The following is a 25,133-nucleotide window of genomic DNA, read 5'->3' as shown; positions in this document are numbered from 1 at the left end:
TACGTTCCATTTGATTCACTCTCTTAAAACTAGAAAACTGCTTCGACTAGAAGAAAACTAGTGCGTATGACTGATTTTACTCTCTCAACCTTAAAACTAGAATATTTTAATACCAGTACATTTTACTTTCCTCACATTCACTTTCGTAATATTAGAAGACTATTAATTTTGACCAGAAGTGAAATAGTTTATTGCGAATGGCTTGTTTCACTCTCACTGACTTAACGTGGATTAGTACTGGTATTATCATATGTCTGATTTGTTTCACCCCTCACTTTCTTAAAACCAGATTATCTTAATAAGGCTGAGCTGCTTGACCCTCACTTTCTAAAAACTAGAACTGTATTTTAATAACTGACATGATTCATATTCCTAAAACTAGAAGACTATTTAGGCAAGTTCGACGCACTATCTTCAGACTTATTTTAATGAGTGTCATTTAATATATACTCACTTTCCTATACCTAAAATTATTCTGAAGCGCTTCACTTACATCACTCTCTTTCCGAAAAATGAAAGACTCTACTGATACGTCAAATTTATCCGTTAATGCGACCTTGACTACGGGCACTAAGTCAGGGGTTTCTAACGTCTTGTTTTCAAAATGTGATGATTCATTACCTAGCATGACTCACTCTCTTTCTTATATCTGGAAGATGGTTTCCTCTCCTAAACGAAAATTTTTTGCAAAGACGTTTACATATCTTTTCACATCACTCACGTCTCTTTCAATGTGGCCACTATAAAAGAATCCAGCGACTTCTTTTTGTCTCTTGCCATACTTACAAATGTTCTGTCCCATTTTCACATTTTCTCTAAATATTTCCCATTTTTATTCACTAGTTTAAGCCTTTACTGTTCTACCATGAATCTTCGTTGCTAATGCTCCGGCGAAATTTCCACCTGTCTCAGCACTGAAAACATACACCATGCAACACATACGTAGGCTATGCCCTGTCCAACTTATCACTCAATACATTATCTATGGATCACCAATACCTAGCACTGCATACACAATCTTCCAACGAAAGATGTTAACATTTATAGATGGAAAAACTACCAAGTTTGATGTAAAATATTCAGCTTGCATATGCCTTATTCAAATATACTGGATCAAGTATGATTTCAATAAGAAGGCTCTCACTGATACAACAGCTGCCTAATATATGTCTCATTATTACAGGGAAGAGCTCACAAAAAGCAGAGTTCATGACCATCTCAGGAGAGGTGCTCACAGAAAGCAAGCGACCACAAGATTCTCTCAAGCTGAAGGGGGATCTATACTACCCAGAAAAGACTTCACCCGGAAAAGGAGACAGGGCTGACGTCAAGAAGCCAACTGACAACCTCCGACCTGAGGGTGATTTCACAGCTCCTGAAAAGACTTCACCAGGCAAGGGAGACCGTGCTGACGTCAAAAGACCCTCTGACAGTCTGAGACCTGAAGGTGACTTCATAGCCCCAGACAAAACCTCTCCAGGAAAAGGAGAAAGAGCCTCTATCAAACGACATCCTGATAATCTACGCACTGAGGGTGACTTTACTGCCCCTGAGAAAACTCTACCAGGGAAAGGTGAAAGAGCTGATATCAGACGACACCCTGATAATCTAAGACCTGAAGGTGACTTCACAGCCCCTGACAAAACTTCTCCAGGAAAAGGTGAAAGAGCCGATATTAAGAGGCACCCTGACAACCTAAGAACTGAGGGTGACTTCACTGCCCCAGAACGAACTGCACCAGGGAAGGGAGATCGTGCTGATGTCAAGAGGCCATCAGACAACCTATGGCCTGAGGGTGACTTTACAGCTCCAGAGAAGACCTCGCCCGGCAAGGGGGACCGAGCTGTTGTTAGAAGACCACAGGACAACCTAGCCCAGTCTGGCGATTTTGAAGGTACGGATATATATATATATATATATATATATATATATATATATATATATATATATATATATATATATCTTTGAAGGTATGGATATATACATGTGTGTGTGTGTGTGTGTGTGTGTGTATGTATATATATATATATATATATATATATATATATATATATATATATATATATATATATATATATATATATATATATAATGTATGTATCTGTGTGTGTGTGTGTGTGTGTGTGTGTGTGTGTGTGTGTGTGTGTAGCCTATATAGATACACAGATAGATAGATGGAGATACACACTATTACAGTACACACACACACACACACACACACACACACACACACACACACACACACACACACACACACACACATACATCAATGCAACTACTACAGTATTATTACTCTCCACTTGTTACATAGGTGGAGACTATTATATTTGCTGGTATTATTGCTATTCCAGCCTCAGAGTCTCGTGACAATTCCAGGAGAACCAGAGACTGCACGAGGAATCTGAAGGGCCCAGGTTATGTGTTCTGGCATGGGCCATTGCTGATAGAAAAAAAAATCCAAATCCTTTATGCACAGTGGAAGGGCATGTCAGAAAGTGTTATATCAGTATTAAGTTGTGAACGAGATAAGTTGCTTGTGTCTACTGGAGATTTCAATGGGACCTGCGCAAGGAATCTGAATTGCGCGGGTTATATGTCTTGGTATGTGCAATTGCTGATACAAAAAATATCCAAATCTCCCCAATTGGACCAAGGTCATTGTATTAAACAGTAGGTCGAGCCTAGTGACTGTCCTCAGGACAGTTACAGAGTTCTAGTTACTTGTGATTTTCATAATGATTACTCTTCTTACAGTGTGCCAGAAAAACTTCAAATAACCACATATGCTTTATTGCTCTTCCCAGTGGTGTGACTTAATGATACTGCCAACCTAATTCTGAATCTCACGAACTGATATGTCTGCATGGAATAGTATCAAATCCATTCTTAGACTTAACAGAAACTACTTCAAGTATACTTATAACAGTCTTCAGTTCAAACTTTTACTCTGTCTGGCATACAGCCCAAAACTCCTAATAAATTAACACGTTCCTTCTTATTTTTCTTTTCTTTTTTTCCCTATCCACCACCTCTGTTTGGTTCTATTCCTCAGATAAGCAGTTTTCACTCAAAGCTGTCACTCAACGTTTTCTCTAAACTATTTCCCTGTTTTAACTCAAACTGAAGCCAATATCCTCCAAAGTGGAATATATTTTGTTTAGAAGTCAGATTTAATCTACATAATGCTTCCAACCATAAATGTATTCCATAGTAAGCTCATACAGTTATGTCACGAAATTTAGCAATGAGAAGCACTTATGGGCTTTGCCTTATTATATAATAAACTCACAGTACTGTCTTCTTACAGGTGTCAGCACTCACAAGAACCACTACAATGTTGTCCAAGGAGAACGAGCTGAAATCAAGCAATACCAAGATTCCCTGAAGATGGACGGGGAGTTTACTAGCGTAACATCCAGCAAAGAAAGTTTCCATAAGCATTCAGCTATCAGGCACTCAGAACGAGTGATTCACGAGGATAACATAAAGATAGAGGGTGAGATGGAATCCATGAAATCTTCATCACACACGGAATACACTGAGAGGTCTGGTGAAAGGCCAAAACTCCAAAGGAAAAAAACCTGGACCAAACTGGAAGGGGAGATGTACATGAATAGGTCAAGTGAGGAGTACCAGGCGTATGAGAGCACAGAGAGAAGTCACGTCACACGTCATGAAGACAACCTCAAGATGGAAGGTATATTTGAGGGCAAACCAAGAGAGACTCAACCCCTCATAGGAGAGAGGGCCCCTTCAAAACGCCATCCAGACAACCTGAAGCTTGAAGGGCCATTCGAGGGAAAACCAACTGATGGGGCCCCAGCAGGTGAGAGAGCTCCCATGAAAAAATACCCAGACAACCTACGACTTGAAGGTGATTTTGAAGGGAAACCAGCTGAAGACGCCCCTACCGCTGAGCGAGCTGCGATAAAGCGCTACCCTGACAACCTAAAGATGACTGGAGATTTTGAAATACCAACGGCTGAGGGGGTTCCACTACCTGACAGAGAGGGGATCAAGAGGTATCCAGATAACCTGCGCATGGAGGGAGAATTTGTTGGCAGGTCAAGAAGTCGCAGTCCAGTTAAAGGAGAACGAGCCATGCCAAAACGACAAGCTGATAATCTAAAGATGGAAGGGAACTTCCAAGGGATGGAACGAAGCAAGAGTCCTACAAAGGGAGAACGTGCAGCCACCAAGAAGCACCCAGATAATTTGAAGGTGGAAGGAGACTTTTTGGGCCGATCACCAGAATCTCCTCCAAAAGGCGAACGAGCAGCTGTCAAAAAGCACCCAGACAATCTGAAGATGGAGGGTGACTTTGAAGCCACACCTCGAGGACGAAGTCCAGTCAAGGGAGAGCGTGCAAAAACCAAAAGGCACCCAGATAACCTCAAAGTAGAGGGTGATTTTGAAGGAAAACCAAAACAGGCAGCTCCTAAAGGGGACAGGGCTGCGATTAAGAAGCACCCTGACAACTTGAAAATGGAAGGTAATCTGGATATTCGAGAGAGAAGCAAGAGTCCAACCAAGGGAGAGCGGGCACCAATCAAGAAACATCCAGACAACCTCAAACTGCAGGGAGATTTTGAAGGGAAACAGAACGGTGAGGTACCACTGAAAGGTGATAGAGCAAAATTAATTCGTCATGAGGATCAGTTACATATGGAAGGTGATTTCAACGTGGAGAGAAAGGAGCAGGTTGTTTACAGAGGTGAGAGAGCTGAAATTAAAAAGCACAAGGATTCTTTGCATATGGAGGGAACCTTTACTGGGAAGGAAGAAGAATACCATGTGACCAGGGGTGAAAGGGCACAAGTAGTGCGGCATGAGGACAATCTTCGTATGCAAGGTGATTTCATAGTGCCTGAGACACAAGATGCACCAAAAGGAGTAAGAGAACCAATGAAGAAATACCCTGACAACATCAAACTTTCTGGAGATTTTGTAGGCAAACCTAAGGAAGATGCTCCTTATGGGGAGAGGGCACCAATTAAAAGGCATCCAGATAATCTACGCATGACAGGAGACTTCCAAGCTAAAGAAGAGGACTACAGGGTTGTACGAGGGGAGAGGATGGAGATAGTGCGGCGGGATGACAACCTGCGAATGGAGGGTGAATTCATTGGAAAAGAATACGAGGAGGTAACGGTTGGTGAGCGTGCAGCTATCAGAAAGCACACAGATAATCTTCATATGGATGGAGAATTCTATGCTCCCAAACCTGAAGAGGTCCCCAAAGGTGAGCGGGCTATTGTCAAACGTCACAAGGACAACTTACAAATGACAGGTGAATTTAGAGGCAAAGAAGAAGAATACAGGGTTGTTCGAGGGGAAAGAGCAGATGTTGTTCGGCGTCAAGACAATCTACATATGGAAGGTGAATTTACCGGCAAAGAATATGAACAAGTTACCATCGGTGAAAGAGCATCTGTCAAGAAACATACGGACAACCTTCGAATGGAGGGAGAATTCACTGGCAAGGAATATGAACAAGTTACAGTTGGTGAAAGGGCCACTGTCAAAAAACATACAGACAACCTTCAGATGACAGGCGAATTCTATGCCCCAAAACCAGGCGAAGTTCCACGTGGAGAGCGTGCTTCGACCAAGAGACACCCAGATAATCTTATCATGACTGGAGATTTCGAAGGCAAACCTCATGAAGAGGCTCCTCATGGTGAAAGGGCTCGAGTCCCCAAGCACCCAGACAACCTGCGAATGGATGGAGAATTCTATGCACCGAAACCTGGAGAGGTTCCTCGTGGAGAACGTGCACCAGTAAAGAAACATCCAGACAACCTCCACATGGTCGGGGAATTTCAAGGCAAACCTCACGAAAAAGCTCCACACGCTGAAAGGGCCCCAGTCGCAAAGCATCCAGACAACCTTCGCATGACAGGTGACTTCTATGCCCCAACACCTGGAGAGGCTCCTCGTGGAGAACGTGCACCGGTAAAGAAGCACCCTGATAACCTCCGCATGGCTGGAGAATTTCAAGGTAAACCTCATGAGGAGACTCCCTATGCTGAAAGGGCTCCAGTCACCAAACACCCAGATAATCTGCGTATGGATGGAGATTTTTATGCACCAAAGCCTGGAGAAGCACCACGTGGAGAGCGTGCTCCAGTCAAGAAACATCCAGACAACCTCAAGATGGCTGGAGACTTCGAAGGTAAGCCACATGAAAAGGCTCCGTATGCAGAGAGGGCTCCAGTCACCAAACACCCAGATAATCTACAAATGGATGGTGAGTTTTATGCTCCATCTCCTACTGAGGTTCCTAAAGGTGAGAGAGCTACTGTCAAGCGTCATAAGGATAATCTGCAAATGACTGGAGAATTCAGGGGTAAAGATGAGGAATACAAAGTGGTCAAAGGTGAACGAGTGGACGTGGTTCGCCGTGAAGACAACCTTCGCATGGAGGGAGAATTCATTGGCAAAGAATATGAACAAGTTACCATCGGTGAAAGAGCATCTGTTAAGAAACATACGGACAACCTTCGAATGGAAGGAGAATTTATTGGCAAGGAATATGAGCAGGTCACGGTTGGGGAGAGAGCCACTGTCAAGAAACATGCAGATAACCTTCAGATGACAGGAGAATTCTATGCTCCAACACCAGGAGAGGCTCCACGTGGAGAGCGTGCTCCTGTAAAGAGACATCCAGATAATCTGATTATGGCTGGAGAATTTGAAGGTAAACCTATTGAGGAGGCTCCTTATGCCCAGAGAGCTCCAGTCACCAAGCATCCGGATAATTTGAAAATGGATGGAGACTTCTATGCACCGAAGCCTGGAGAGGCTCCACGTGGAGAACGTGCTCCTGTCAAGAAACATCCAGATAACCTACGCATGACTGGCGACTTTGAAGGCAAACCTCATGAAGAAGCTCCTTATGCTGTCAGGGCCCCAGTCACCAAGCACCCAGACAACCTGCGAATGGATGGAGACTTTTATGCTCCAAAACCGGGAGATGCTCCTCGTGGAGAACGTGCACCAGTCAAGAAACATCCAGATAATTTACGCATGGCTGGGGAATTTGAAGGCAAACCTCACGAAGAAGCTCCTTATGCTGAGAGGGCTCCAGTCAAAAAGCACCCAGACAACCTTCGCATGACGGGAGATTTCTATGCCCCAACACCTGATGAAATTCCCCGTGGAGAACGTGCCCCGACAAAGAAACATCCTGACAATTTGCAAATGGATGGAGACTTTGAAGGCAAACCACGTGAACAAGCTCCCTACGCAGAAAGGGCACCAGTCACAAGACACCCAGACAATCTACGAATGGATGGAGATTTCTATGCTCCCAAACCAGGAGAGGTTCCTCGTGGAGAACGTGCACCAGTCAAAAAACATCCAGATAACCTACGCATGGCTGGAGACTTTGAGGGTAAACCTCATGAAGAGGCTCCCTATGCTGAAAGGGCTCCAGTCAAAAAGCATCCGGACAACCTTCGCATGACAGGAGATTTCTATGCACCAACACCAGGAGATGCACCACGTGGAGAACGTGCCCCAATAAAGAAACATCCTGATAACTTACAGATGGCAGGAGAATTTGAAGGCAAACCACGTGAAGATGCTCCATATGCCAAGAGAGCCCCAGTCACCAAACACCCTGACAATCTGCGAATGGATGGTGACTTCTATGCTCCAACACCTGGAGAAGCTCCTCGTGGAGAACGTGCTCCGGTCAAGAAGCACCCTGATAATCTGCGCATGGCTGGTGATTTTGAAGGCAAACCTCATGAAGAGGCTCCTTATGCTGTCAGGGCCCCAGTTACCAAGCACCCAGACAACCTGCGAATGGATGGAGACTTTTACGCACCAAAGCCTGGAGAAGCTCCTCGTGGAGAGCGTGCTCCTGTCAAGAAACACCCAGATAACCTACGTATGGCTGGAGAATTTGAAGGCAAACCTCATGAAGAGGCTCCCTATGCTGAGAGAGCACCAGTCACAAAACACCCAGACAATCTCCGCATGACAGGCGATTTCTATGCCCCAACACCTGGAGAGATTCCTCGTGGAGAACGTGCTCCAACAAAGAAACACCCTGATAACCTGAAAATGGTTGGAGACTTCGAAGGCAAGCCACGGGAAGACGCCCCCTATGCTGAAAGGGCTCCAGTCACCAAACACCCAGATAATCTGCGTATGGATGGAGATTTTTATGCACCAAAGCCTGGAGAAGCACCACGTGGAGAGCGTGCTCCAGTCAAGAAACATCCAGACAACCTCAAGATGGCTGGAGACTTCGAAGGTAAGCCACATGAAAAGGCTCCGTATGCAGAGAGGGCTCCAGTCACCAAACACCCAGATAATCTACAAATGGATGGTGAGTTTTATGCTCCATCTCCTACTGAGGTTCCTAAAGGTGAGAGAGCTACTGTCAAGCGTCATAAGGATAATCTGCAAATGACTGGAGAATTCAGGGGCAAAGAAGAGGAATACAAAGTGGTCAAAGGTGAACGTGTGGACGTGGTTCGCCGTGAAGACAACCTTCGCATGGAGGGAGAATTCATTGGCAAAGAATATGAACAAGTTACCATCGGTGAAAGAGCATCTGTTAAGAAACATACAGACAACCTTCGAATGGAAGGAGAATTTATTGGCAAGGAATATGAGAAGGTCACGGTTGGGGAGAGAGCCACTGTCAAGAAACATGCAGATAACCTTCAGATGACAGGAGAATTCTATGCTCCAACACCAGGAGAGGCTCCACGTGGAGAGCGTGCTCCTGTAAAGAGACACCCAGATAATCTGATTATGGCTGGAGAATTTGAAGGTAAACCTATTGAAGAGGCTCCTTATGCCCAGAGAGCTCCAGTCACCAAGCATCCGGATAATTTGAAAATGGATGGAGACTTCTATGCACCGAAGCCTGGAGAGGCTCCTCGTGGAGAACGTGCTCCTGTCAAGAAACATCCAGATAACCTACGCATGACTGGCGACTTTGAAGGCAAACCTCATGAAGAAGCTCCTTATGCTGTCAGGGCCCCAGTCACCAAGCACCCAGACAACCTGCGAATGGATGGAGACTTTTATGCTCCAAAACCGGGAGATGCTCCTCGTGGAGAACGTGCACCAGTCAAGAAACATCCAGATAACCTACGCATGGCTGGGGAATTTGAAGGCAAACCTCACGAAGAAGCTCCTTATGCTGAGAGGGCTCCAGTCAAAAAGCACCCAGACAACCTTCGCATGACGGGAGATTTCTATGCCCCAACACCTGATGAAATTCCCCGTGGAGAACGTGCCCCGACAAAGAAACATCCTGACAATTTGCAAATGGTTGGAGACTTTGAAGGCAAACCACGTGAACAAGCTCCTTACGCAGAAAGGGCCCCAGTCACAAGACACCCAGACAATCTACGAATGGATGGAGATTTCTATGCTCCCAAACCAGGAGAGGTTCCTCGTGGAGAACGTGCACCAGTCAAAAAACATCCAGATAACCTACGCATGGCTGGAGACTTTGAGGGTAAACCTCATGAAGAGGCTCCCTATGCTGAAAGGGCTCCAGTCAAAAAGCATCCGGACAACCTTCGCATGACAGGAGATTTCTATGCACCAACACCAGGAGATGCACCACGTGGAGAACGTGCCCCAATAAAGAAACATCCTGATAACTTACAGATGGCAGGAGAATTTGAAGGCAAACCACGTGAAGATGCTCCATACGCCAAGAGAGCCCCAGTCACCAAACACCCTGACAATCTGCGAATGGATGGTGACTTCTATGCTCCAACACCTGGAGAAGCTCCTCGTGGAGAACGTGCTCCGGTCAAGAAGCATCCTGATAATCTACGCATGGCTGGTGAATTTGAAGGCAAACCTCATGAAGAGGCTCCTTATGCTGTCAGGGCCCCAGTTACCAAGCACCCAGACAACCTGCGAATGGATGGAGACTTTTACGCACCAAAGCCTGGAGAAGCTCCTCGTGGAGAGCGTGCTCCTGTCAAGAAACACCCAGATAACCTACGTATGGCTGGAGAATTTGAAGGCAAACCTCATGAAGAGGCTCCCTATGCTGAGAGAGCACCAGTCACAAAACACCCAGACAATCTCCGCATGACAGGCGATTTCTATGCCCCAACACCTGGAGAGATTCCTCGTGGAGAACGTGCTCCAACAAAGAAACACCCTGATAACCTGAAAATGGTTGGAGACTTCGAAGGCAAGCCACGGGAAGACGCCCCCTATGCTGAAAGGGCTCCAGTCACCAAACACCCAGATAATCTGCGTATGGATGGAGATTTTTATGCACCAAAGCCTGGAGAAGCACCACGTGGAGAGCGTGCTCCAGTCAAGAAACATCCAGACAACCTCAAGATGGCTGGAGACTTCGAAGGTAAGCCACATGAAAAGGCTCCGTATGCAGAGAGGGCTCCAGTCACCAAACACCCAGATAATCTACAAATGGATGGTGAGTTTTATGCACCATCTCCTACTCAGGTTCCTAAAGGTGAGAGAGCTACTGTCAAACGTCACAAGGATAATCTGCAAATGACTGGAGAATTCAGGGGCAAAGAAGAGGAATACAAAGTGGTCAAAGGTGAGCGAGTGGATGTGGTTCGCCGTGAAGACAACCTTCGCATGGAGGGAGAATTCATTGGCAAAGAATATGAACAAGTTACCATCGGTGAAAGAGCATCTGTTAAGAAACATACGGACAACCTTCGAATGGAAGGAGAATTTATTGGCAAGGAATATGAGCAGGTCACGGTTGGGGAGAGAGCCACTGTCAAGAAACATGCAGATAATCTCCAGATGACAGGAGAATTCTATGCTCCAACACCAGGAGAGGCTCCACGTGGAGAACGTGCCCCTGTAAAAAGACATCCAGATAACTTACAGATGGGTGGAGAATTTGAAGGCAAACCACGTGAACAAGCTCCCTACGCAGAAAGGGCACCAGTCACAAGACACCCAGACAATCTACGAATGGATGGAGATTTCTATGCACCAAAACCAGGAGAGGTTCCTCGTGGAGAACGTGCACCAGTCAAAAAACATCCAGATAACCTACGCATGGCTGGAGACTTTGAGGGTAAACCTCATGAAGAGGCTCCCTATGCTGAAAGGGCTCCAGTCAAAAAGCATCCGGACAACCTTCGCATGACAGGAGATTTCTATGCACCAACACCAGGAGATGCACCACGTGGAGAACGTGCCCCAATAAAGAAACATCCTGATAACTTACAGATGGCAGGAGAATTTGAAGGCAAACCACGTGAAGATGCTCCATACGCCGAGAGAACCCCAGTCACCAAACACCCTGACAATCTGCGAATGGATGGTGACTTCTATGCCCCAACACCTGGAGAAGCTCCTCGTGGAGAACGTGCTCCGGTCAAGAAGCACCCTGATAATCTGCGCATGGCTGGTGATTTTGAAGGCAAACCTCATGAAGAGGCTCCTTATGCTGTCAGGGCCCCAGTTACCAAGCACCCAGACAACCTGCGAATGGATGGAGACTTTTACGCACCAAAGCCTGGAGAAGCTCCTCGTGGAGAGCGTGCTCCCGTCAAGAAACACCCAGATAACCTACGTATGGCTGGAGAATTTGAAGGCAAACCTCATGAAGAGGCTCCCTATGCTGAGAGAGCACCAGTCACAAAACACCCAGACAATCTCCGCATGACAGGCGATTTCTACGCCCCAACACCTGGAGAGATTCCTCGTGGAGAACGTGCTCCAACAAAGAAACACCCTGATAACCTGAAAATGGTTGGAGACTTCGAAGGCAAGCCACGGGAAGACGCCCCCTATGCTGAAAGAGCTCCAGTCACCAAACACCCAGATAATCTGCGTATGGATGGAGATTTTTATGCACCAAAGCCTGGAGAAGCACCACGTGGAGAGCGCGCTCCAGTCAAGAAACATCCAGACAACCTCAAGATGGCTGGAGACTTTGAGGGTAAGCCACATGAAAAGGCTCCGTATGCAGAGAGGGCTCCAGTCACCAAACACCCAGATAATCTGCGTATGGATGGAGATTTTTATGCACCATCTCCTACTGAGGTTCCTAAAGGTGAGAGAGCTACTGTCAAACGTCACAAGGATAATCTGCAAATGACTGGAGAATTCAGGGGCAAAGAAGAGGAATACAAAGTGGTCAAAGGTGAGCGAGTGGATGTTGTTCGCCGTGAGGACAACCTTCGCATGGAGGGAGAATTCATTGGCAAAGAATATGAACAAGTTACCATCGGTGAAAGAGCATCTGTTAAGAAACATACGGACAACCTTCGAATGGAAGGAGAATTTATTGGCAAGGAATATGAGAAGGTCACGGTTGGGGAGAGAGCCACTGTCAAGAAACATGCAGATAACCTTCAGATGACAGGAGAATTCTATGCTCCAATGCCGGGAGAGGCTCCACATGGAGAGCGTGCTCCTGTAAAGAGACATCCTGATAACTTACGGATGACTGGTGAATTTGAAGGCAAACCTCGTGAAGATGTTCCATATGGCGAGAGGGCCCCAGTCACTAAGCACCCAGACAACCTACGAATGGATGGAGACTTTTACGCACCAAAGCCTGGAGAAGCTCCTCGTGGAGAACGTGCTCCCATTAAGAAACATCTGGATAACCTACGTATGGCTGGAGAATTTGAAGGCAAACCTCATGAAGAGGCTCCCTATGCTGAGAGAGCACCAGTCACAAAACACCCAGACAATCTCCGCATGACAGGCGATTTCTACGCCCCAACACCTGGAGAGATTCCTCGTGGAGAACGTGCTCCAACAAAGAAACACCCTGATAACCTGAAAATGGTTGGAGACTTCGAAGGCAAGCCACGGGAAGACGCTCCCTATGCTGAAAGGGCTCCAGTCACCAAACACCCAGATAATCTGCGTATGGATGGAGATTTTTATGCACCAAAGCCTGGAGAAGCACCACGTGGAGAACGTGCTCCAGTCAAGAAACATCCAGACAACCTCAAGATGGCTGGAGACTTTGAGGGTAAGCCACATGAAAAGGCTCCGTATGCAGAGAGGGCTCCAGTCACCAAACACCCAGATAATCTACAAATGGATGGTGAGTTTTATGCTCCATCACCTACTGAGGTTCCTAAAGGTGAGAGAGCTACTGTCAAACGTCACAAGGATAATCTGCAAATGACTGGAGAATTCAGGGGTAAAGATGAGGAATACAAAGTGGTCAAAGGTGAACGAGTGGACGTGGTTCGCCGTGAAGACAACCTTCGCATGGAGGGAGAATTCATTGGCAAAGAATATGAACAAGTTACCATCGGTGAAAGAGCATCTGTTAAGAAACATACGGACAACCTTCGAATGGAAGGAGAATTTATTGGCAAGGAATATGAGCAGGTCACGGTTGGGGAGAGAGCCACTGTCAAGAAACATGCAGATAACCTTCAGATGACAGGAGAATTCTATGCCCCAATGCCGGGAGAGGCTCCACATGGAGAGCGTGCTCCTGTAAAGAGACATCCTGATAACTTACGGATGACAGGTGAATTTGAAGGCAAACCTCGTGAAGAGATTCCATATGGCGAGAGGGCCCCAGTCGCTAAGCATCCAGACAACCTACGAATGGATGGAGACTTTTATGCACCAAAGCCTGGAGAAGCTCCTCGAGGAGATCGTGCTCCTGTAAAGAAACACCCAGATAATCTGAAAATGGCTGGAGACTTTGAGGGCAAGCCACGAGAAGATGCTCCTTATGGTGAGAGGGCCCCAGTCGCTAAACATCCAGATAATCTCCGAATGGATGGAGACTTCTATGCTCCTACACCTGGCGAAGTTCCTCGTGGAGAACGTGCTCCAGTCAAGAAACATCTGGATAACCTACAAATGGTTGGAGATTTTGAAGGAAAGCCTCGTGAAGATGCTCCTTACGGTGAGAGGGCCCCAGTTGCTAAGCACCCAGACAATCTTCGGATGGATGGAGACTTTTATGCACCAAAGCCAGGAGAAGCTCCTCGTGGAGATCGTGCCCCTGTAAAGAAACATCCAGACAATCTGAAAATGGTTGGAGATTTTGAGGGCAAACCCCGTGGAGATGCTCCTTATGGTGAAAGGGCCCCTGTTGCCAGACATCCAGATAATCTACATATGACTGGGGACTTTTATGCTCCCACACCGGAAGAGGTTCCTCGTGGAGAAAGGGCACCAGTTAAGAAGCATCCAGATCACTTAAAACCTCAGGGCGACTTTGTTGGTCGTCCCAGAGATGAAGTTCACTTACATGGAGATCGTGCAAAGATTACACGGCATGATGACAATCTACACATGGAAGGTGAATGGGAGGGGCAATCTAGCACTCATTATGATTACCCAGTTGTGAAAGGAGTTCGAAGTGATGTTGTTCGCCGTTCTGATAACTTAAGGCAGGAAGGTGAGTTTGTTGGCAAGACGCAGTTCAATGATGATTACCAACTTCATCTGACTGAGAGAGCACAAACTGTTCGACATGAAGACAACCTTACCATTGAGGGCAAATACCATCTTGACACCCTACAGAAAGACGAATACAAGATTCATAAGGGGGTCAGAGCTGAGGTCAAGAAGCATAAGGACAACCTAAAAATGGAAGGAGTTTTTGAAGGTAAACCTCAAGAGCACCCTCTGCAAGGAGAGAGAGCCACTATTAAGAAACATGAAGACACACTCAGGATGGAGGGAAGCTTTGAAGGCCGGGAGAAATTATCAGTGACTAAAGGAGAGCGTGCTGAGATAAAACGTCACGCTGATAATCTCCACATGGAAGGAGATATGACATTTATCAGAGAGGAGGCAGCAGTGCGAGGGGAAAGAGCAGAGATCAGCAAGCATGAAGATTCCCTAAGGATGGAAGGTGATATGTTAATCACGAAGAAAGAAATGGCAACTCGAGGGGAAAGGGCAGAGATAAAGAAACATGCAGATCACCTGAAGACTGTAGGTGAATTTGAGGGCAAAGAGAAGACAGTGGTTGCTAAGGGTGAGAGAGCGCAAATAAAGAAGCACAAAGACAATCTCAAAATGGAAGGTGACCTCACTGTGGATAAAAAGACCACTGTTCTCAAAGGTGAAAGGGCGTCAGTCAAGAAACATGAGGATTCACTGAAAATGGAGGGCAAGTTTGAGGGAAGAAGGAAATCATCTTTAGTTGCAAAAGGTGAACGAGCAGATATAAAGAAACCAAAGGACAATCTACGACAGGAAGGTGAGTTCGACGGTACTAGAAAAGTAGCAGCTGTCAAGGGTGAGAGAGCAGAAATTAAAAAGCATGAGGACAATCTGAAGATGGAGGGAAGAATGGAGGTGACTAGGGAAACTACGACTGTCCTTAAGGGTCAAAGAGCGGAGGTTAAGAAGCATGAAGATCACCTTAAAATGGAAGGTACCTTTGAGGGAAGGAAAAAATCTGCTGCCACCTTCAAGGGTGAGCGAGCAGAGATCAGGAAACATGAGGATAATCTAAAGATGGAAGGTAAATTTGAAAGTTTCCAGAGAACAAGCACTCCTGCCAAGGATGGAGTCAAGAGAACTGATACGTTTAAGGTGAGAGGCGAACGAGCAGAAATCAAGAAACACACTGATAATCTTAAAGTAGAAGGAGATTTCTATGGTCCTTCACCTAATGTCAGTCCCATCAAAGGTGATCGTGCAGATGTGAAAAAGCCAAAAGATAACCTATCTGTAGAAGGAAAGTTTGAAGGCAGACCTAAAGATTTACCAGGTGTTGGGGAGCGACTGCCACCTTATAAATATGATGACCACCTGAAAATGGAAGGTGACTTTGAAGGTCGAAGGAAAGGATCACCAGGCAAAGGAGAGCGTCAGCCCCAGAAGAGGTACCCTGATAATTTGAAAATGGAGGGTGATATGGATGGACGCAGCCAAGACAGCCCAGGAACTGGTGACAGACTCCCACAGAAGAGATATCCAGACAATCTGCATCCAGAAGGAGACTTTGAAGGTCGTCAGCGTGGCAGTCCTGGGGCAGGTGACCGACTGCCACAGAAGCGATATCCAGATAATCTTAGACAAGAAGGAGACTTTGAGGGGCGTGCAAGAGGAAGTCCTGGAGCTGGGGATCGTCTGCCACAGAAACGTTACCCAGATAATCTGAAGATGGAAGGTGATTTTGAAGGTCGACGCCGTACCTCGCCAACCAAAGGGGAGAGGTTCTCGCCATCAAAACATGAGGACAACTTGAAACTAGAGGGTGAATTCACAGCATCAAGGAGGGAAAGCAGTAGCCTCGTTAATGGCAAGGCAGAGGTGCAAAAAACCGTCGATGTGGCAGCTATGGCAGCCGGCAGCAGAAGCCGCCATGACACTGTTGTTGTCAAGTCCGGGGAAGAATCTGTGACCAGAAAATCGGAAGAATCTAGTTCAATGCATCAGGCAAAATCGGATAAGACTGATAGTGCCACTCACAAGGATGTAAGGACAGTAGAGTCTTACACTGCTGATGGTCGAAAAGTGACTCGAGTCATCACCAAAGAGTCTCGTGAAAGTAAATCTGCATCCCGTGCTGAGTCTAGGGCCACCAGTGTTAAAACTTCCGAAGAGCGCAAGATCTCCTCAGCTGAGGCCAAAATGCAATCTTCTAGCACTTCAGAAGTCAAAGGAGCCTCCACATCCACCAGCCATACCACTAAAGCAACATCTCCCCAACCTGCCACAACCCCTACAGGTCGCGGCCGCCACAATCAGTCCTCTTTCTCACTAGCTGAAGACACCAGCATGACAGAAACCAGGACTCGTTCAAGTGCTGCACAGAAGTCCACTTCAAGCAGTCAGATCAGTCTCGATGCCAAACAAGAGACATCAACCTCAACTAAGGAGATGGCATCCTCATTAAGGCAGGCTGACGCACTGGATCTACGAGGTGGTAGCAAGGCAGATATAACGCAAGTGGTAGGTGGAGGCAGCCACTCAACTCACGTGGCAGGAGGGACACAGGAAGAGTACCGAAAATGGTCAGCACATCACCAGCATCAGCAGCACAGCGAGCAGCGTCGTTCCTCGTCCACTACTACCAGTGCACGTACAACTGAGCAGCGTGTTGTACGAGGCCGTGGCAATTCCTCATCAATCACTTTCCACTCTGAGTATGACCCCTGGAGGGATGCGACAATCACACGCCGTGGTGAGTGGCAAATTGTGACTCCGTGCCCTGCCTCACTGCTTGAGACTCGCGCCTCAAGCTACAAGCCTTCGCCAACCACCGCCACTAAGGACCACAAATTTTATATGCCCGTGGTAGAGTAAGGCATACTGGTTAATCAGGGCAATTGTGGTAGTTTAGCAGTTGAGAATAATGCTCATATTAACCTGTGATGCCGACACTCTGCCACATCTGCCAGTCTCGGCTTTACCTACTATTACTGACTGTGATGATAAGCTCAACCTACCAGACTAGGAACATTAAATTAGTCTGGCCTCATCCGACCACAATGAGTAACTGAACGTAGCTATTATAGAGTATATTACCTTACAAACTCTTCTTATTTTTGTATTAGCCGATATAAGGATTGTACTTTTTTCTAATCAAAACAATGAATATTTGTAATAATAATATTTGCTTCAACATTCATGGCGACTGAAGGAAAGAATATTCATACAGCTTAAGGTTGTAGGGTTAGGTGTATGAGGGAGAGGACGAGAAGGCAAAGCATCCACTCTCCCCTCCCCAGCATGCCTCTGTCCTCGGCACTTTCAGCCCAGGACAGACGGCCACAGACGGCACAATGGCACAGGCCTTACATTGCTGACTCAGCCTGTGCCCCAGCTCGCCCCAGCTCCCCACATCCTGACAAGGGAGCTACATGCTTCTCAAAGGTGCTTGGTTGTGTTAGTTACCTGCCATTCGCAGCAGTGCATTTAATGTATGCTAGGAGGGTTATCTGGTCTTATAATAATGTACTAGTTTATCATTTTGTACGAAAGTTTCTCACGAAACCTTTTTTTTTTTTTTGTGTCTGTGTGTGTCAGTGTGTATTTTCTAACTATTATAAACAGCTTGGCAAATACCGAGCAAAGATAATGTTTATTTACTAGCTTTATATACGAGAGTATCTATACCACCTAAGGTATATCAAAGATTCTTTAACATTTATATACATAGCGATATATATATAAATTTTATTTTGACGGGCTTGGCTACAGTGAGTCAGGCTTGAGAACTGTTGGTGCCATATACAAGGAGGAGGTTGGGGGGTCAGGACCCTCTATCCCCCTTGCTGGTGACTTTATATGGGTGAAAGACCCAAGCTTCAGACTAGGCAATAAATGGAAGAAATTTATTGACCCTGAGTCTTCATTAATATGTGCCCTGGGGATGATGAACATAAAGGAAGGGAATGAAGTTATGCCATGATGATATGTGTTTTGAAATATATATCAATGCACCATTATACAAGTGTACACAGATATTCACTTGTTCAAACTGCTTCCTTCACATTCTTTATCATATAACTAAATAATTCTAGTGAAATTATGCACCTACACATTTTTATACACCACCACTATTGCTTACATCATCATTATTTAGTGTGTGTGTGTGTGTGTGTGTGTGTGTGTGTGTGTGTGTGTGTGTGTGTGTGTGTGTGTGTGTGTGTGAATGTAGGCTGTGAATCTGTGTATACCTGTGTGTGAAAGTATGAGTGTATTCATTGGAGCTGACGTTTATAAGCCAGTGGTCACACACAAAATAATAAACCTAGTAGCCTACGTAGCCCCACCTTCTGAACCACCACCCTCACCCTTACACAAGCACTGCCGAGACAACACAGCAAGCGTAGTTTAGCAGAGTATAGTCAAGCTTTCACGTTATATGCATAGAGCTGATAAGGACTAATTGCTAATGCATGATGAAATAGTTGCAGAATATCTCAGAAAGTACTAAGATTTAAATAACTACAATTCAGACAGCACTCAACAAAGGCTGTCATATTCCTTGCTAAATTCATAAACAGCGATAACGGAGGTAAATCAGTTCAGCCTCTGCCAGTTCCTTCGTCTAAGTAACAAGTATTTCCTTCTGTTAAAAAAAAAATATTATCAGCGGTGTGTTTCATCATCCATAGTCGAAGATGTCCAACTATAATCACAACTTCAGTTTTGTGGAAAAAAATGTTTAAAGATAATTATTCTTGAGTATTTATGACTACCTTTACCCTCCTTATACACTACGAATATCTAAAAGGTGGGTCACGTTTTTCTTATGTAGCCGATATATGGTAGAATCACAGTATAGCTGAATGGTGATTGGTGAAAGGCCACGTCTAGTAGCCCACCATCGATGTCCACAAACTTTGCACGCTCACCCTCATCCAGCTTCAGCGCCTTCTTCAAATGAGATGTAGCTATTGAGTATCTGTTATGTTGTGGTCCCTATTGTGATATTACAGTTACCGAGCACTGAAATAAAGAGCTTGCTTGTTTCTCTTGGTATGCTTAAGTACCTATCTTCTGCAACTTTCTAACTGGAGCCTTTATTTACAAAGAAACTTAATTAGAACCGGGTAATTATTTTTTTATATGTGATCTAGAACTTGAAGTTGTGCTGAGTGAAGAACAAAAAAATGATAAATACAAGCAAACAAATAAAAGGTTTATAATCAAACCGTAATATAGATGTAATATACTGTTGGTAAAAGAAATACACTTCAGTAAACAAAAATCCATTGACACACACAAGCATACAGCTACACAGACAACTTAGAAACAATTCCTTATGTGGGTTTAGAGTTATGAATGGATGTGATTACGGTTGTGTGGGATCCTCATGTACCGGTACTGTACTCCAATAGCTTCTTCCTACGTTTGGAACACTGCTGCTGCTGATATTGCTGATGGTAGTGTCTGAGCTTCTACTAGAGGGGAATCAACCTTGGACCATGCCCCTCGATGCAGTAGATGCGGCTGTTGATACCAGTTTCTGAAGACTGTGACCTTTAAGGACGCTAGGGATCTTGCTCTCTCGGATGCCTGAGTTACCAATGATACTGCCCAGTGGCGTGTAGCACCACTGTAGGAACTTAAATCCCAAAAATCCTCTCAACCCCCTTAGTACTTCATTCATTTTGAAGCCAATTATTGTCCTTTTCCGCGCTCAGGTCACCTCAGCTACTCCTTGCTCCCACGAAGCCCCACTAAAGCAAAACCTATAAAAAAAAAAAAAGAAAAAATCTGTAGTCGCCAATGGTGCCCGTGCTTTTCTTATTCCCATGACAGTTCCTTTGATTTATATGCATTTGAATGAGATATCGCGGCAACTCACAGAGACTGACATGGTCTACTTAGGAACAAAGAGCTGTGTGGGCGTTGCTGATCGGTGACTTGTCTGAGAGGGAAGTAAAGCATTCTTCTTAAGCTTTCTCGCTTCGTGTGACAACAGTTACGGTGTATCTTGCCTGCCTTCTCAAAATATTTAGCGTGGGAGGCACACTGTAAGCTACAACCGCTGGGCAAAGCATAGCAACAACGGTGAAGGACTCGTACATGGACATTCACAGAATAATTCATAGCTTCAGCGTGGTCACTTAGGTCACGGGAGAAGCAACTAGAATGGTCTAGGGTGCTGCAGAGTCAATATACCAAGTGTCCTGTTTGTACACGGTACCGTACAGTATATCCATCTAGTCTATATCTATTTATCTATCTACTTGTTTATATATATATATATATATATATATATATATATATATATATATATATATGTGTGTGTGTGTGTGTGTGTGTGTGTGTGTGTGTGTGTGTGTGTGTCTCCAACAAAACAATTTTCACATATACGGCCATCGTGACCAAAAACACGTCTCGAGAATATTCACTATTTAAGCCATTCTTGACTGGCTACATGCACTGCATCACATATGCACATTTCCAAGCTTCCACTTTCGCCAGTCAACTGGCCAAAGCGCAATTCATGGCACAGCCAATACTACAATAATTTTCCATCTTCAAAGAAACACTTCTTTGCCGTGAGCTAGAAGCCAGTCATTAACTGACTATATTGGTATGGTGGAACCACACGAAACAGGATAATCGTAAAGGCTCAGCTGGAAAGTGTTCCTCTCGCATTATTTTTTTCTTCTTATGCAAGCAAGAAGGAACAAATGGCCAGGGGCCTGCAACTTGTTCCCTCCAGGAGAAAACAGAAACAAGATAACAGAGAGCCAAATTCAAGATCCATTCATTTCGAGATGCCTGTACACACTGTGTTTGAAAGACTGGAGATCATAGGCAGCAGGAAAAACAGAGGGAGACAGTTCCAGAGTTGACCTGTTGCATGCATAATGGACTAGGAGTTATGGTTAACTCTTGCATTAGAAAACTGGACAGAAAAGGGATGAGAGTTTATTGCTAGATGGGTGCAACGCGCCTGCCGTAGTGGTGGAGGGATGCAAGCAGACAGTTCAGAGGAGCAGTGACCACTGAAGCAGCGATAGAAAAGAGATAAAGATGCAACAGTGAGGCGAAGAAACATAAGTTGATGGGAGCCAATAAGGGAAGAGTTAATGAGACGAAAGCCTTTGACTCCACCCTGTTGAGAAGAGCTATGTGTGGAGAGCCTCCCCACACATGAGAGTTGTACTCTACACAGGGGCGAATAAAACCCGCGTATAAAGTCAACAACTGTGCAAGGGTAAAGAAGGTACAGAGTTGGCTTAGCATACCCAATCTCTTGGAAGCAGATTTTACAAGATAGGTAATATGTTCTTTCCAAGATAAATTCCGAGGAAATGAAACCTCATTTATGTTTAATGATGATGCAGGATTGAGCTGGATATTGTTAAAAGTTAGAGGGTACTCCTGTGGAAGATTTTGTCGAGTAGATAATTGAAAGAACTTTGTTTATGATGCAATAAAAACAAGGTTATTTTCATTCCAATAAGAGATACCGTATGAGCCAAGTCAGATTTTAGGTGTGCCATAGCCTCATCCCTTGTTTGTTGAAACAACTGGTGTGATGAACTCTGCAGGAAGATAATTCAAAGATGAAGGGTGGAGTCATCAACGTATTAGGTCATTCATGAATAAAAGGAAGAGAGCTGGTGACAAGACAGAGCCCTGAGGAACACTACTACTGAGAGCTCTAGGAGAAGAATGGTGGCCGTCTACAACAGAAGCTATAGATCAACCAGAAAGGAAGCTAGAGGTGAAGGAAAGAAACCGTAAGAAGGTAGTATGTAAATTAAGGATTAATGCCAGACTCGACTGAAAACCTTTGAGATGTCAAGTGCAATGGCAAAGCTTTCGCCAAAGTCCCGAAAGGAGGATGACCAGGAGTCTGAAAAGTAGGTGAGATCGCCAGTGGAGCATCCCTGGCGGAACCCATACTGACGGCCAGAAAGAAGGTTGTGATAGGAAAGATGTTTTAACATTTTTGTTAAGAACTGACTCAAAAACTTTTGAAATACTGTACAGGATGTTAAAGCAATTGGGAGATAGCTACAGGGTTGGGAATGGTCACCCTTCTTTGGGACAAGCTGAATGAGAGCAAACTTCCGGCAAGAAGGAAAGGTGCAAGTTGATAGACAAAGACAAAAGAGTTTACCTAGGCAGGGTGTAAGCACAGAAGCACAGTTCTTGAGGACAACAGGAGGGACCCCATCAGGCCCATATGCCTTGTTGGTACTGAGGCCAGTGATGGTAGAAAATACATCAATTGAAGATATTTTAATGTCAGCCATTAGGAAGTAAGAGGAGGGAAGAGAAGGAGGGACAGCACCGGAATCATCGAAGGTGGAACTGGAGGAGAAAGTCTCAGCAAAGAGTTCTGCTTTGTCAGTAGAAGAAATAGCTACAAAGCCATCAGACTGGAAAAGAGGAGGGAAGGATGATGATGTAAAGTTATTAGAAAGGTTTTTGGTAAGGTGCCAGAAGGAGTGGAAAGAATTTGAGTTAGAGAGTTCAGAGTATTTAGCATGGATAACATTATTTTTAGCAGAGTGAAGAACAGACTTAGCACGATTCCGGGCAGAAACATGAAAAAGATGAGATTCAAGGGTGGTTTGGCTCAGATACCTTTTGTAGGCCTTCTCCTTGTTGTGGACAGCAGAACAAGTGTGAATAAACCAAGTTTTTTTTGCATTAGTCAAAGGATATGAGAAAGGGAATGTAATGTATGCTTCCATGCCCGAGAGAATAACCTCCATAATATACATGGCACAATCAGATGGCTCTCGGCAATGGAAGCAATAATCATTCCTGGGAAAATCAAAGAAGTACTGCCTGAGGACTTCCCAATTAGCAGCTCCAAAATCCCACAGCCAACATTTCTTTGGAGGGTCCACAGGCCGTACTGGAGCAATAAGACAGGTTAAGGTGATATATACGGTTATGATCGGAGGAGCCCAACGGAGAGGAAAGATTTACAGCGTAAGCAGAAGAATTAGTTGTAAGGAAGAGGTCATTTATGGTGGACCTCTCCCCAAGACGGTCACAGATACGGGTAGGGTGTTGTATAAGCTGCTCTAGGTCATTAAGGATAGAAAAGAATGTAAGCTTGTTCAACAGGTGGATCAGTGAAAGGAGAGGAGAGCCAAAGGTGGTGGTGAACATTGAAATCTCCTAAAATGGAGATTTCAGAAAAAGGAGAAATGGACAAGATATGTTCCATCACAGAAGACAGTCGAAGAATTTTTCAGTCACTAGAATTAGGGGATAAGTAAACAGCACAGATATATTTAGTCACAGAACGACAGGAAAGCCGAAGCCAGAGAGTAGAGAATTCAGAAGAATCAAGTTCAGGAACATTAGAGCAAGATAAGCCGTTGCATACATATACGCAACAGCCACCTTAGGCTTAGAAATGAGTATGAAGAAAGTAGGAGGATACAGAGGAGGGTTTGCTATCAGTTACCTCGGACAAATGAAACTCAGTTAGGAAGAGCAAGTGAGGTTTAGAGGAGAGGTGGTGCTCAACAGAGGGAAAGTTGGAAGAAAGGCCGCGAATGTTACAGAAATGAAGAAGTGAGTCAGACAGTGGTTCCAGGCATCTCGCTGGGTCGTCACCGGGAGAAGGGCGGATGGTGGAGGCATTATGGTGCCCCCCCTCCTCCCGGGGACTCTGGGGCTTGGTTAAACGAAGCCATTTTGGTTAATTTTGAATAGAAAGTGTAGTGAGTAATGTGCCTGTAGTTTGGTGCTGACAGTTAAAGAAACCTTTATTGGAGAGTATGCTGGCCTACTCTCTGTGTTGCTGAAACACTGAAAAAGTTTTGCCTGAGCCGGCTTTTACTAGACGCTGGCTCAACTCGATATCTCCCTCGACATCATTATGAAAAGAACTATAAAAAAAAACGGCCTTTAATCCTCAATGGCGATTGAGCAACAGACCGTGTCGGGAGTCAGACTTACTCCAGAGTAAAGGATCCTACATATATATATATATATATATATATATATATATATATATATATATATATATATATATATATATATATATATATATATATATATATATATATATATATATATATATATATATATATATATATATATATATATATATATATATATATATATATATATATATATATATATATATATATATATATATATATATATATATATATACACCGGTATTCAGTCTAACTGCCTTCATTTGGACCCTGAATTGTACAACTGTTCTGACACTTGCTAGTGAAGCTAGCTTGAAAAACTGAGATGATGTAAGCTGACACATAGTAAGTCTTCGAGGTCAGAAAAACAACCAACATCAACAGAACTTTCTGATGGTCTATATCTGTCTTTTGCCAGACGCCTTAATCCCGTAAGGGGTGACCACAAACAAATCGCCTCCATGTCGCCTTGTCCCCCTCCGTTTCACTGCCCTGCTCCCAACTCACACCCCCCTCTCTCTTATACCTCTCCACTCCATCCTTCCATCTCATCCTTGGCCTCCCCCTCCCTCTCCCCCCTCCACCTCACTCACATACACTCTCCTCGTCAGTCTCTCACTCTCCATCCTCTCCATATGATCAAACCACCTCAGTGAGTTTCTCCTAATGCTTCCCATCACATCCACATCCACACCACAACGCTCCTTCATTTCCTCATTTGTCAGTCTGTCTCTCCATGTGACTCCACATGCACCTCTCAAATAAGTCATTTCCACTGCTCTCACTCTTGACTTCCGTCTTTCCAACATAGTCCAA

General features: G+C 44.8%; 2 protein-coding genes across 2 annotated transcripts in view; both read left to right on the top strand.

Moving 5' to 3' along the window:
- Positions 1-18,272, top strand: part of LOC145411694 (uncharacterized) — a 186,842-nt gene extending 168,570 nt beyond the window's left edge. The window contains exons 7-8 of the mRNA XM_080281710.1: positions 1,184-1,894; positions 3,308-18,272. Of these exons, the coding sequence (XP_080137836.1) occupies positions 1,184-1,894; positions 3,308-17,238 (14,642 nt within the window). The 3' untranslated portion in view covers positions 17,239-18,272. The remainder of the gene's footprint in view (positions 1-1,183; positions 1,895-3,307) is intronic.
- Positions 17,665-25,133, top strand: part of LOC145411646 (sepiapterin reductase-like) — a 35,268-nt gene continuing 27,799 nt past the window's right edge. The window contains exon 1 of the mRNA XM_080281652.1: positions 17,665-17,820. Coding sequence (XP_080137778.1) covers positions 17,665-17,820 — 156 coding nt within the window. The remainder of the gene's footprint in view (positions 17,821-25,133) is intronic.

The sequence above is a fragment of the Coenobita brevimanus genome, chromosome 90, assembly GCF_032717465.1.
Source record: "Coenobita brevimanus isolate Jiangsu-jjx chromosome 90, ASM3271746v2, whole genome shotgun sequence".
NCBI lineage: Eukaryota > Metazoa > Arthropoda > Malacostraca > Decapoda > Coenobitidae > Coenobita > Coenobita brevimanus.
This window is presented reverse-complemented; position numbering and strand designations above follow the sequence as displayed.